The 13,691-nt window shown below is 46.1% G+C and overlaps 1 protein-coding gene across 1 annotated transcript in view; it reads right to left on the bottom strand.

The window, feature by feature from the left end:
• The window catches only part of LOC135544020 (protocadherin-16-like), a 279,018-nt gene that overhangs the window by 25,021 nt on the left and 240,306 nt on the right, over positions 1-13,691 (bottom strand). The window contains 2 exon segments of the mRNA XM_064971357.1: positions 5,160-5,273; positions 12,359-12,755. Coding sequence (XP_064827429.1) covers positions 5,160-5,273; positions 12,359-12,755 — 511 coding nt within the window.

Genomic DNA, 13,691 nt, shown 5'->3' with positions numbered 1-13,691 from the left:
GCGGTGGAGTATGGTGGGGTATGGTGGAGTATGGTGGGGGCGGTGGGTTATGGTGGGGGCGGTGGGGTATGGTGGGGGGCGGAGTATGGTGGGGTATGGTGGGGTATAGTGGGGGGGGGGGCGGTGGAGTATGGTGGAGTATGGTGGAGTATGGTGGGGTATGGTGGAAGTGGTGGGGGCGGTGGGGTATGGTGGGGGCGGTGGGGTATGGTGGGGGCGGTGGGGTATGGTGGGGGCGGTGGAGTATGGTGTAGTATGGTGGGGTATGGCATGGTGGGGTATGGTGGGGGCGGTGCGGTATGGTGGGGGCGGTGGGGTATGGTGGGGGCGGTGGAGTATGGTGGGGGCGGTGGAGTATGGTGGAGTACGGTGGGGTATGGTGGGATATGGTGGGGTATGGGGGAGTATGGTGTAGTATGGTGGGGTATGGTGGAGTATGGTGGGGGGCGGTGGGGTATGGTGGGGGCGGTGGGGTATGGTGGGGGACGGTGGAGTATGGTGGGGTATGGTGGGGTATAGTGGGGCGGTGGAGTATGGTGGAGTATGGTGGAGTATGGTGGGGTATGGTGGAAATTGGTGGGGGCGGTGGGGTATGGTGGGGGGCGGTGGGGGTATGGTGGGGGGCGGTGGGGTATGGTGGGGGGGCGGTGGAGTATGGTGTAGTATGGTGGGGTATGGTGGGGTATGGTGGGGTATGGTGGGGGGGCGGTGCGGTATGGTGGGGGCGGTGGGGTATGGTGGGGGCGGTGCGGTATGGTGGAGGGCAGTGGAGTATGGTGGGGGGGCGGTGGAGTATGGTGGAGTACGGTGGGGTATGGTGGGGTATGGTGGGATATGGTGGGGTATGGGGGAGTATGATGGGGTATGGTGGGGTATGGTGGGGTATGGAGGGGTATTGTGGGGGCGGTGGTGTATGGTTGGGGGCGGGTGGGGTATGGTGGGGGGCGGTGGAGTATGGTGGAGTATGGGGGAGTATGGTGGGGTATGGTGGGGGGCGGTGGGGCATGGTGGGGTATGGAGGGGTATGGTGGGGGGGCGGTGGTATATAGTTGGGGCGGTGGGGTATGGTGGGGGCGGTGGAGTATGGAGGGGTATGGTTGGGTATAGTGGGGTATGGTGGGGGGGGCGGTGGAGTATGGTTGGGTATGGTGGGGTATAGTGGGGTATGGTTGGGTATGGAGGGGTATGGTGGGGGGGCGGAGAAGTATGGAGGGGTATGGAGGAGTATGGTTTGGGGGCGGTGGGGTATGGTGGGGTATGGTGGGGGCGGTGGGGTGGGGTATGGAGGGGTATGGTGGGGGGGCGGTGGAGTATGTTGGGGGGCAGTGGGCTATAGTGGGGTATGGTTGGGTATGGAGGGGTATGGTGGGGTATGGTGGGGGCGGTGGAGTATGGTGCGGGGCAGTGGGCTATAGTGGGGGTATGGTTGGGTATGGAGAGGTATGGTGGGGGCGGTGGGGTATGGTGGGGGCGGTGGAGTATGGAGGGGTATGGAGGGGTATGGTATGGTATGGAGGGGTATGGAAGGGTACGATGGGGGGCGGTGGGGTATGGAGGGGTATGGTATGGTATGGAGGGGTACGGTGGGGGGCGGTGGGGGCGGTGGGGTATGATGACTTCTATGATCTTATTAGAACACTGGAACAGATAGTACATGGTGAGCATAAACTCTAGACATACAGTACACTATATATACACTACACTATATATACACTACACTATATATACAGCACACTATATATGCAATACACTATATATGCAATACACTATATATACAGTACACAATATATACAATACACTATATATACAATACACTATTTATACACCATACACTATATATAGAGTAGACTTTATATACAGTACACTATATTCACAATATATATATACACAATACACTATATATGCAATACACTATATATACAGTACACAATATATACAGTAAACTATATATACAATATACTACATATACAATACACTATATTTACAATACACTACATATACAATACACTATATTTACAATACACTACATATACAATACACTATATTTACAGTACACTATATTTACAATACACTATATATATACACAATACACTATATATACACAATACACTATATATACACAATAAATACACAATACACTATATATACAGTACACTATATATACAACACATTATATATGTAATACACTATATATATGCAATACACTACATATAGAGTACACTATATTTACAACACACTTTATATACACAATACACCATATATACACACTATATATACAGTACACTATATATACAACACACTATATATAGAGTACACTATATTTACAACACACTATATATACACACTGCACTGTTTATATAGTACACTATATATACAGTACACTTTATATACAACACACTACATATACAACACACTATATATACAGTACACAATATATACAGTACACTATATATACACAACACACTATATTGCCAATATACACTATATATACAATACACTAAATATACACGATACACTATATATACAGTACACTATATATACAGTGCACCTTATATACAGTAAACTATATATACAGTACCCTATATATACAGTGCACTATATATACAACACACTATATATACAATACACTATATATACAGTACACTATATATACAATACACTATATATACAATCAGGTATTCATAAAGACAGAAGTTATAAAGCAGAAGAGATATACACTACACTATATGAACAAAAGTATGTGGACACCCCTTCAAATTAGTGGATTTGGCTATTTCAGTCACACCCATTGCTGACAAGTGTATAAAATCGAGCACACAGCCATGCAATCTCCATAAACAAACATTGGCAGTAGAATTGCCTTTCTGAAGAGCTCAATGACTTTCAACGTGGCACCGTCATAGGATGCCACCTTTGAAACAAGTCAGTTTGTGAAATTTCTACCCTGCTAGAGCTGGGTCAACAGTAAGTGCTGTTGACCCGGTCAACAGTAAGTGCTGTTATTGTGACGTAGAAACGTCTTGGAGCAACAACGGCCCAGCAGCGAAGTGGTAAGCCACACAAGCTCACAAAACGGGAACGTCGATTTCTGAAGCCGGTCCAAATAGTTTGTCCTCTTTTGCAAAACCCACTACCGAGTTCCAAACTGCCTCTGGAAGCAACTCTTCACTATCTAGGAGAACGCTACCCTCCCCAATGCAGAGTGCCAACTGTAAAGTTTGGTGGAGGAAGAATAATAGTCTGGTGCTGTTTTTCATGGTTCAGGCTAGGCCCTTTAATTCCAGCGCAGGAAAATCTTAACGCTACAGCATACAATGACATTCTAGACGGTTATGCGCTTCCAACTTTGTGGCAAAAGTTCGGGGAAGGCCCTTTCCTGTTTCAGCATGACAATGCCTCCGTGCACAAAGCGAGGTTCAAACGGAAATGGTTTGTCGAGATTAGTGTGGAAGAACCTGACTGGCCTGCACAGAGCCCTGACCTCAACCCCATCGAATTTGAATTTGAACACAGACTATGCGCCATGCCTAATCACCCAACATCAGTGCCCGGCCTCACTAATGCTCTTGTGGCTGAATAGAAGCAAGTCTAGCAAGTCTACCACAGCAATGTTCCAACATCTAGTGGAACATTTACATACATTACATTTAAGTCATTTGGCAGACGCTCGAATCCAGAGCGACTTACAAATTGGAACACCTTCCCAGAAGAGTGGAGGCTGTTACAGCAGCAACGGGGGGACCAACTCCATATTAATGGCCATGGTTTTGGAATGAGATGTTCGATGAGCAGGTGTCTACATACTTTGGTCATGTGGTGTGTCCCCACTGCGTTCACTGTCTGTTTTCAGAGAAGAGTCACAATTCCTCTGTAATGTGTTGTTAACCCGATGAGTGTTGTAGTATAGTAATATGAACTCTGTGAGTGTTGTAGTACAGTAATATTAACTCTGTGAGTGATGTAGTACAGTAATATGAACTCTGTGAGTGATGTAGTATAGTACTATTAACTCTGTGAGTGATGTAGTACAGTACTATTAACTCTGTGAGTGATGTAGTATAGTACTATTAACTCTGTGAGTGATGTAGTATAGTAATATGAACTCTGTGAGTGATGTAGTACAGTAATATGAACCCTGTGAGTGATGTAGTATAGTAATATGAACCCTGTGAGTGATGTAGTATAGTAATATGAACCCTGTGAGTGATGTAGTATAGTAATATGAACCCTGTGAGTGATGCAGTATAGTAATATGAACCCTGTGAGTGATGTAGTACAGTAATATGAACCCTGTGAGTGATGTAGTATAGTAATATTAACTCTGTGAGTGATGTAGTATAGTAATATGAACCCTGTGAGTGATGTAGTACAGTAATATGAACCCTGTGAGTGATGTAGTATAGTAATATGAACCCTGTGAGTGATGTAGTACAGTAATATGAACCCTGTGAGTGATGTAGTATAGTAATATGAACCCTGTGAGTGATGTAGTATAGTAATATGAACCCTGTGAGTGATGTAGTACAGTAATATGAACCCTGTGAGTGATGTAGTATAGTAATATTAACGCTGTGATGTAGTATAGTAATATGAACCCTGTGAGTGATGTAGTATAGTAATATTAACTCTGTGAGTGATGTAGTATAGTAATATGAACTCTGTGAGTGATGTAGTATAGTAATATGAACTCTGTGAGTGTTGTAGTATAGTAATATTAACTCTGTGAGTGATGTAGTATAGTAATATTAACTCTGTGAGTGTTGTAGTATAGTACTATTAACTCTGTGAGTGATGTAGTATAGTAATATTAACTCTGTGAGTGTTGTAGTATAGTAATATTAACTCTGTGAGTGTTGTAGTATAGTAATATTAACTCTGTGAGTGATGTAGTATAGTAATATTAACCCTGTGAGTGTTGTAGTTAGTATCTGTGAAGCATCTCTCCCAGTGGAGGCTGCTGAGGGGTGGACTGCTCATAATAATGTCTGGAACGGAGCAAACGGAATGGCATCAAACACCTGGAAACCATGGAAACCATGGAAACCATGGAAACCACGTGTTTGATACTGTTGATATCCTTCCAAATATTCCACTCCAGCCATTACTAAGTGCCCGTCCTCCCCAATTAAGGTGCCCCCATCCCAACCTCTCTAAGGTACCTGTGCTAGTGCCGATGCTGAAGGCCTGCAGTCTGTTTCCAGAGAAGAGGCTATAGCTGATCCCTCTTCTTGTCCCATCAGGGTACTGGGCCTGATCCTGAGCTATAGCCGTACCTGCAGAGAGACAGGTTAAGAAACACAGAGTGCAACGTTACCAGGCAGGAAGGTTACGTATTTCAACGAGAATCCAAGACAACATGAACGGGAAACCCAACATAACATTGGCACGGTGGTCACCAACGGATCAATCGTAACCGACGGGTCGATCTTCCAAGGCATTCCTAGTCGATCACCAAACATTTCTGTAGAAAAGCCAACGATAAAGACATGAAGGACACTGGGTAGGCAAAGCATTTCCTATTTTTAACCATTTCATTTGTCTAAAAAGACTAACTCCGCCCTACCTGGCGGACCGGGAGATCTGTAGCTCAACCCGGTGTGCCTACTGGGCTGACCAATCAGATAGCTCATACGCTTACCGAGAGAATCCACGGCCCCAGCCACAGCAACGTTTGATACCAGACTACGTGAGATTTCATAACCATGACCAGAGAGAGACTGTAAAAGAATATAGCAAAGAGCTACTGTTTTTATGAGTTCAAAATCTAAGTTTTATTCAATAATGTTTTTATTCAACACTATTAAAAAACATAAAACATGCTTCTCTCTACTTCCATTCGCGCTGCAGCTGCAACGAATGCGTAGCTCGAGTGTATCGATATCCCTGCGGTTTTTGTAATTATTATTATAATTATAATTATTATTATTGGAAAAGGAGAAGAAGGAACCCGTACATTGCTCTTGATAGAACTAAGCTTTACGTATCGTCCTCACGGCCTTCGTCAGAGATTTTTACAAACACCTGCGAAAAAAGATAGCTCATATGTGCGAGTGGCTTGTGAATATAGAATTATTATTAGCAGCAAGTCGTGTCTATTTTAATATTGAGGAATATTTCACTTTCTCTGGTCATAGGAACAACATGAATTTGTGCCTGAGGTAGAGACGGTGTGACTTGAGTTATGCTCTCCTCCTCCACTGAAGCTATTGCCGCATTCAAAACACCTGGGAACTCTAAGACTTCTGACCTCAGAGCGTTCAAGACACCTGGGAACTCTAAGACTTCTGACCTCAGAGCGTTCAAGACACCTGGGAACTCTAAGACTTCTGACCTCAGAGCGTTCAAGACACCTGGGAACTCTAAGACTTCTGACCTCAGAGCGTTCAAGACACCTGGGAACTCTAAGACTTCTGACTTCAGTACGCTCAAGACAACTGGGAACTCTAAGACTTCTGACCTCAGAGCGTTCAAGACACCTGGGAACTCTAAGACTTCTGACTTCAGTACGCTCAAGACAACTGGGAACTCTAAGACTTCTGACCTCAGAGCGTTCAAGACACCTGGGAACTCTAAGACTTCTGACCTCAGAGCCTTCAAGACAACTGGGAACTCTAAGACTTCTGACCTCAGAGCGTTCAAGACACCTGGGAACTCTAAGACTTCTGACCTCAGAGCGTTCAAGACACCTGGGAACTCTAAGACTTCTGACTTCAGTACGCTCAAGACAACTGGGAACTCTAAGACTTCTGACCTCAGAGCGTTCAAGACACCTGGGAACTCTAAGACTTGTGACTTCAGTACGCTCAAGACAACTGGGAACTCTAAGACTTCTGACTTCAGATCGTTCAAGACACCTGGGAACTCTAAGACTTCTGACCTCAGAGCGTTCAAGACACCTGGGAACTCTAAGACTTCTGACCTCAGAGCGTTCAAGACACCTGGGAACTCTAAGACTTCTGACCTCAGAGCGTTCAAGACACCTGGGAACTCTAAGACTTCTGACTTCAGAGCGTTCAAGACACCTGGGAACTCTAAGACTTCTGACTTCAGAGCGTTCAAGACAACTGGGAACTCTAAGACTTCTGACTTCAGAGCGTTCAAGACACCTGGGAACTCTAAGACTTCTGACCTCAGAGCGCTCAAGACACCTGGGAACTCTAAGACTTCTGACCTCAGAGCGTTCAAGAGACCTGGGAACTCTAAGACTTCTGACCTCAGAGCGTTCAAGACACCTGGGAACTCTAAGACTTCTGACTTCAGTACGCTCAAGACACCTGGGAACTCTAAGACTTCTGACTTCAGTACGCTCAAGACACCTGGGAACTCTAAGACTTCTGACTTCAGAGCGTTCAAGACACCTGGGAACTCTAAGACTTCTGACTTCAGAGCGTTCAAGACAACTGGGAACTCTAAGACTTCTGACCTCAGAGCGTTCAAGACACCTGGGAACTCTAAGACTTCTGACCTCAGAGCGCTCAAGACACCTGGGAACTCTAAGACTTCTGACCTCAGAGCGTTCAAGAGACCTGGGAACTCTAAGACTTCTGACCTCAGAGCGTTCAAGACACCTGGGAACTCTAAGACTTCTGACTTCAGTACGCTCAAGACACCTGGGAACTCTAAGACTTCTGACTTCAGTACGCTCAAGACACCTGGGAACTCTAAGACTTCTGACCTCAGAGCGTTCAAGACAACTGGGAACTCTAAGACTTCTGACTTCAGAGCGTTCAAGACACCTGGGAACTCTAAGACTTCTGACTTCAGTACGCTCAAGACACCTGGGAACTCTAAGACTTCTGACCTCAGAGCGTTCAAGACACCTGGGAACTCTAAGACTTCTGACTTCAGTACGCTCAAGACACCTGGGAACTCTAAGACTTCTGACCTCAGAGCGCTCAAGACACCTGGGAACACTAAGACTTCTTACCTCAGAGCGTTTAAGACACCTGGGAACTCTAAGACTTCTGACCTCAGAGCGTTCAAGACACCTGGGAACTCTAAGACTTCTGACTTCAGTACGCTCAAGACAACTGGGAACTCTAAGACTTCTGACCTCAGAGCGTTCAAGACACCTGGGAACTCTAAGACTTGTGACCTCAGAGCGTTCAAGACACCTGGGAACTCTAAGACTTCTGACCTCAGAGCGTTCAAGACACCTGGGAACTCTAAGACTTCTGACTTCAGAGCCTTCAAGACACCTGGGAACTCTAAGACTTCTGACTTCAGAGCCTTCAAGACACCTGGGAACTCTGGGGAAAAAAACAAGATCCGACTGGGGATAATGGTTTTGAATGATCATCCAACTCAGAAACATCTTTCTAGAGCTCCAACTTTCTGACCTGAAGTAAGTTCACTGACGTCATGATTTGACCTCGTTTTTGTCTGAGTTCCCAGGTGTCATGAAAGCACCGTGACCATCAGTCCAGTAAAATTATAAACATTTATGATTGTCTGTGACTCGCAAGTGCTACACCAACTGATCTAGTTTGTTATCGAAGCTCCAGTTTTTAAATATTATAATGGTCTGAGAGGAACCATATTACCAGACATATAGTCTGTGATAATGTATTAGACCAGACATAGTCTGTGATAATGTATTAGGCCAGGCATATAGTCGGTGATAATGTACTAGACCTATGATAATGTATTAGACCAGACATAAAGTCTGTGATAATGTATTAGACCAGACATAGTCTGTGATAATGTATTAGGCCAGACATATAGTCTGTGATAATGTATCAGACCTGTGATAATGTATTAGACCAGACATATAGTCTGTGATAATGTATTAGACCTGTGATAATGTAGTAGACCAGACTTAGTCTGTGATAATGTATTAGACCAGACATATAGTCTGTGGTAATGTATTAGACCAGACATATAGTCTGTGATAATGTATCAGGCCAGACATATAGTCTGTGATAATGTATTAGACCAGACATATAGTCTGTAATAATGTATTAGACCAGACATATAGTCTGTGATAATGTATTAGACCAGACATATCGTCTGTGATAATGTATTAGGCCAGACATATAGTCTGTGATAATGTATTATACCAGGAATATAGTCTGTGATAATTTATTAGACTAGACATATAGCCAATATGCTGTTATAATGTATTAGGACAGGCATATAGTCAATATGCTGTGATAATGTATCAGGCCAGGCATATAGCCAATGTGCTGTGATAATGTATTAGGACAGGCATATAGTCAATATGCTGTGATAATGTATCAGGCCAGGCATATAGCCAATGTGCTGTGATAATGTATTAGGACAGGCATATAGTCAATATGCTGTGATAATGTATCAGGCCAGGCATATAGCCAATGTGCTGTGATAATGGGTTCTGTAATGTCCCAAAAATCTAAACACTACCTGTTTTAACTTAACATGTTTTAATATACACTGCTCAAAAAAATAACACAATGTAACTCCAAGTCAATCACATTTCTGTGAAATCAAACTGTCCACCTAGGAAGCAACACTGATTGAAAATAAATTTCACATGCTGTTGTGCAAATGGAATAGACAACAGGTGGAAATTATAGGCAATTAGCAAGACACCCCCAATAAAGGAGTGGTTCTGCAGGTGGTGACCACAGACCACTTCTCAGTTCCTATGCTTCCTGGCTGATGTTTTGGTCACTTTGAATGCTGGCGGTGCTTTCACTCTAGTGATAGCATGAGACGGAGTCTACAACCCACACAAGTGGCTCAGGTAGTGCAGCTCAACCAGGATGGAACATCAATGCGAGCTGTGGCAAGAAGGTTTGCTGTGTCTGTCAGCGTAGTGACAAGAGCATGGAGGCGCTACCAGGAGACAGGCCAGTACATCAGGAGACGTGGAGGAGGCCGTAGGAGGGCAACAACCCAGCAGCAGGACCGCTACCTCCGCCTTTGTGCAAGGAGGAGCAGGAGGAGCACTGCCAGAGCCCTGCAAAATGACCTCCAGCAGGCCACAAAGGTGCATGTGTCTGCTCAAATGGTCAGAAACAGACTCCATGAGGGTGGTATGAAGGCCCGACGTCCACAGGTGGGGGTTGTGCTTACAGCCCAACACCGTGCAGGACGTTTGGCATTTGCCAGAGAACACCAAGATTGGCAAATTCTCCACTGGCTCCCTGTGCTCTTCACAGATGAAAGCAGATTCACACTGAGCACATGTGACAGACGTGACAGTCTGGAGACGCTGTGGAGACCGTTCTGCTGCCTTAAACATCCTCCAGCATGACCGGTTTGGCGGTGGGTCAGTCATGGTGTGGTGTGGCATTTCTTTGGGGGCCGCACAGCCCTCCATGTGCTCGCCAGAGGTAACCTGACTGCCATTAGGTACCGAGATGAGATCCTCAGACCCCTTGTGAGACCATATGCTGGTGCGGTTGGCCCTGGGTTCCTCCTAATGCAAGACAATGCTAGACGTCATGTGGCTGGAGTGTGTCAGCAGTTTCTGCAAGAGGAAGGCATTGATGCTATTGACTGGCCCGCCCGTTCCCCAGTCCTGAATCCAATTGAGCACATCTGGGACATCATGTCTCGCTCCAACCACAGACTGTCCAGGAGTTGGCGGATGCTTTAGTCCAGGTCTGGGAGGAGATCCCTCTGGAGACCATCCGCCACCTCATCAGGAGCATGCCCAGGCATTGTAGGGAGGTCATACAGGCACGTGGAGGCCACACACACTACTGAGCCTCATTTTGACTTGTTTTAAGGACATTACATCAAAGTTGGATCAGCCTGTAGTGTGGTTTTCCACTTTAAATTTGAGTGTGACTCCAAATCCAGACCACATTCAACTATGTAAATAAAAAAGTATTTAATAAGAATATTTCATTCATTCAGATCCAGGATGTGTTATTTTAGTGTTCCCTTTATTTTTTAAGCAGTGTATATTGTTTGTAACTATATAATCTTCAAACACATCAACATTCCAGAGTGGTGCTCTCTGGTACTTTTAATAATGTGACCCATTCTATACAGAGACATTTAAGTGATAGGTCATTAACCAATCAGAGCCCTCCATTATGATTGCACCCTCATCAAGTCACCTGCAGAGGGAGTTACCTTTGAATCTATTTTCGGTTCACGGATCATAGCGTCTTACAGAGGGCTAAAAAGGGACTGAATTGGCCACTTTCATCATGATTTTCCACAAAATGGTTTGTGATAGAAATGTAAAAGGCATTTCAAACATCTTTTCACCCAATTACGTTTCTCTGTGAGAATGTCTAGAAAAATCAGATACCAAAAATATTTTCTGCTCCCGCTGGCGTGGAATCTCCCTATCACGTCAACAGAACCCAATAGAACGTCAACAGAACCCAATAGAACGTCAACAGAATCCAAAATAACTTCAACAGAATCCAAAAGAACGTAAACAGAACATGAACAGAATCCAACTGAATATAACAGAACTTCTACAGAATACAACAGAACGTCAATAGAATCCAACAGAATGTCAACAGAACATGAACAGAATCCAACAGAACCCAATAGAACGTCAACAGAACCCAAAAGAATGTAAAAAGAATCCAAAAGAACGTAAACAGAATCCAATCGAACGTCAACAGAACATGAACATAATCCAATTGTCACGAGTCCGACTGAGGGTGGTTTCCCTTCCCGGTCGGGTGGCGCTCGGCGGTCGTCACCGGCCTATTAGCTGCCACTGATTGTCTTTTCTCCCCCTCCTTGTATGTTTATTGGTAGCACCTGTGTGTATGATTAGTTTGTCTTTATTAGACAGCCGGCCCGCCCGACAGACAGCCGGCGGGATTATTCTTTGTAACCTTCTGCTCTGTATCAGAGGAACGTGTTAGTTCCTAGTCATGCCTTTTTTGAATCGTCATTTTGACATTCCCTGTGTTTTGGGGCCGTGATCATTGTTAGCACCCTGAGGTGCGTTTAGTGCATTAAAGAGCACAGCATTGTACTCTCTGTCTCCTGCCTTTGCCTCCACACCCGGATTGTTACACCAATCTGATGTCAATAGAATTCTGAGTAACAGGCAACAGTTCCAACATTATTCTACCTTTATTTAACTAGGCAAGTCAGTTAAGAACACATTCTTATTTTCAATGACAGCCTAGGAACAGTGCCTGAACATCAGAACGACAGATTTGTACCTTGTCAGCTCGGGGATTTGAACTTGCAACCTTCCAGTTACTAGTCCAACGATCTAACCACTAGGCTACCTGCCGCCTCTACACTCTAACCACTAGGCTACCTGTCGCCTCTACACTCTAACCACTAGGCTACCCTGCCACCCCAAGATGACGTGTTACCGACAGTCTAGTCTATTGATAGTGACCTTAGCATCTACAGATGGGACAATCCAAATAAGGTTACCACAAACCTTTGGCGGCGTTCTCCTGTATGCTGACGTCTCTGGCGTTCCTGGAGAACCTGATGCCAGTATACGCCTGTTCCTTCACATAGACCACCACCACCCCTAGGCTGGACTGGGCCGGGGTTCCCTGGTCCATAGCCTCCACCATGAGGGTCCTCTGGGCCTGACTCAGTCTGTCTATCCCCTCTGTCCCCTGGATCTCCCCTGTTAGGGAGTTGATGCTGAAACCCCTCACAGGACCGGCAAAACGGTAGAACACAGAGCCGTTGGCGCCAAAGTCCTTGTCCTCGGCCCGCATGGTGGCCAGGACCCGATGTGATTGGCTGGCCGAGACCTCGACAACGAGGGGGTCTTGGATGAAGAATGGAGCGTTGTCGTTTATGTCCAGGATCGTCACAGTCACCTGGGTTACAAAGAAGCGGAGAATGAAAAGGTGGTTTGGGTTGGGAAAGAGAGGGAGGAGATAGAGTTGGGAAAGAGAGGGAGGAGAGAGGGTTGGGAAAGAGAGGGAGGAGAGAGTGTTGGGAGAGAGAGGGAGGAGAGAGGGTTGGGAGAGAGAGGAGGAGAGAGGGTTGGGAGAGAGAAGAGGAGAGAGGGTTGGGAGAGAGGGAGGAGAGAGGGTTGGGAAAGAGAGGGAGGAGAGAGGGTTGGGAGAGAGAGGGAGGAGAGAGGGTTGGGAGAGAGAAGAGGAGAGAGGGTTGGGAGAGAGAGGGAGGAGAGAGGGTTGGGAGAGAGAGGGAGGGAGAGGGTTGGGAGGGTTGGAAGAGAGGGAGGAGAGAGGGTTGGGAGAGAGAGGGAGGAGAGAGGGTTGGGAGAGAGAGGAGGAGAGAGGGTTGGGAAAGAGAGGGAGGAGGGAGGGTTGGGAGAGAAAAGATGAGAGAGGGTTGGGAGAGAGAGGGTTGGGAGAGGAGAGAGGGTTGGGAGAGAGAGGGAGGAGAGGGGGTTGGGAGAGAGAGGGAGGAGAGAGGGTTGGGAGAGACAGGGAGGAGAGAGGGTTGGGAAAGAGAGGGAGGAGAGAGGGTTGGGAGAGAGAGGGAGGAGAGAGGGTTGGGAGAGAGAGGAGGAGAGAGGGTTGGGAAAGAGAGGGAGGAGGGAGGGTTGGGAGAGAAAAGATGAGAGAGGGTTGGGAGAGAGAAGAGGAGAGAGGGTTGGGAGAGAGAAGAGGATAGGATTGGAGGAGAGAGGGTTGGGAGAGAGAAGAGGAGAGAGGGTTGGGAGAGAGAGGGAGGAGAGAGGGTTGGGGGAGAGAAGAAGAGAGAGGGTTGGGAGAGAGAGGGAGGAGAGAGGGTTGGGGGAGAGAAGAGGAGAGAGGGTTGGAAGAGAGAAGAGGAGAGAGGGT

The sequence above is a fragment of the Oncorhynchus masou genome, chromosome 8 (genome assembly GCF_036934945.1).
Source record: "Oncorhynchus masou masou isolate Uvic2021 chromosome 8, UVic_Omas_1.1, whole genome shotgun sequence".
Lineage (NCBI taxonomy): Eukaryota > Metazoa > Chordata > Actinopteri > Salmoniformes > Salmonidae > Oncorhynchus > Oncorhynchus masou.
This window is presented reverse-complemented; position numbering and strand designations above follow the sequence as displayed.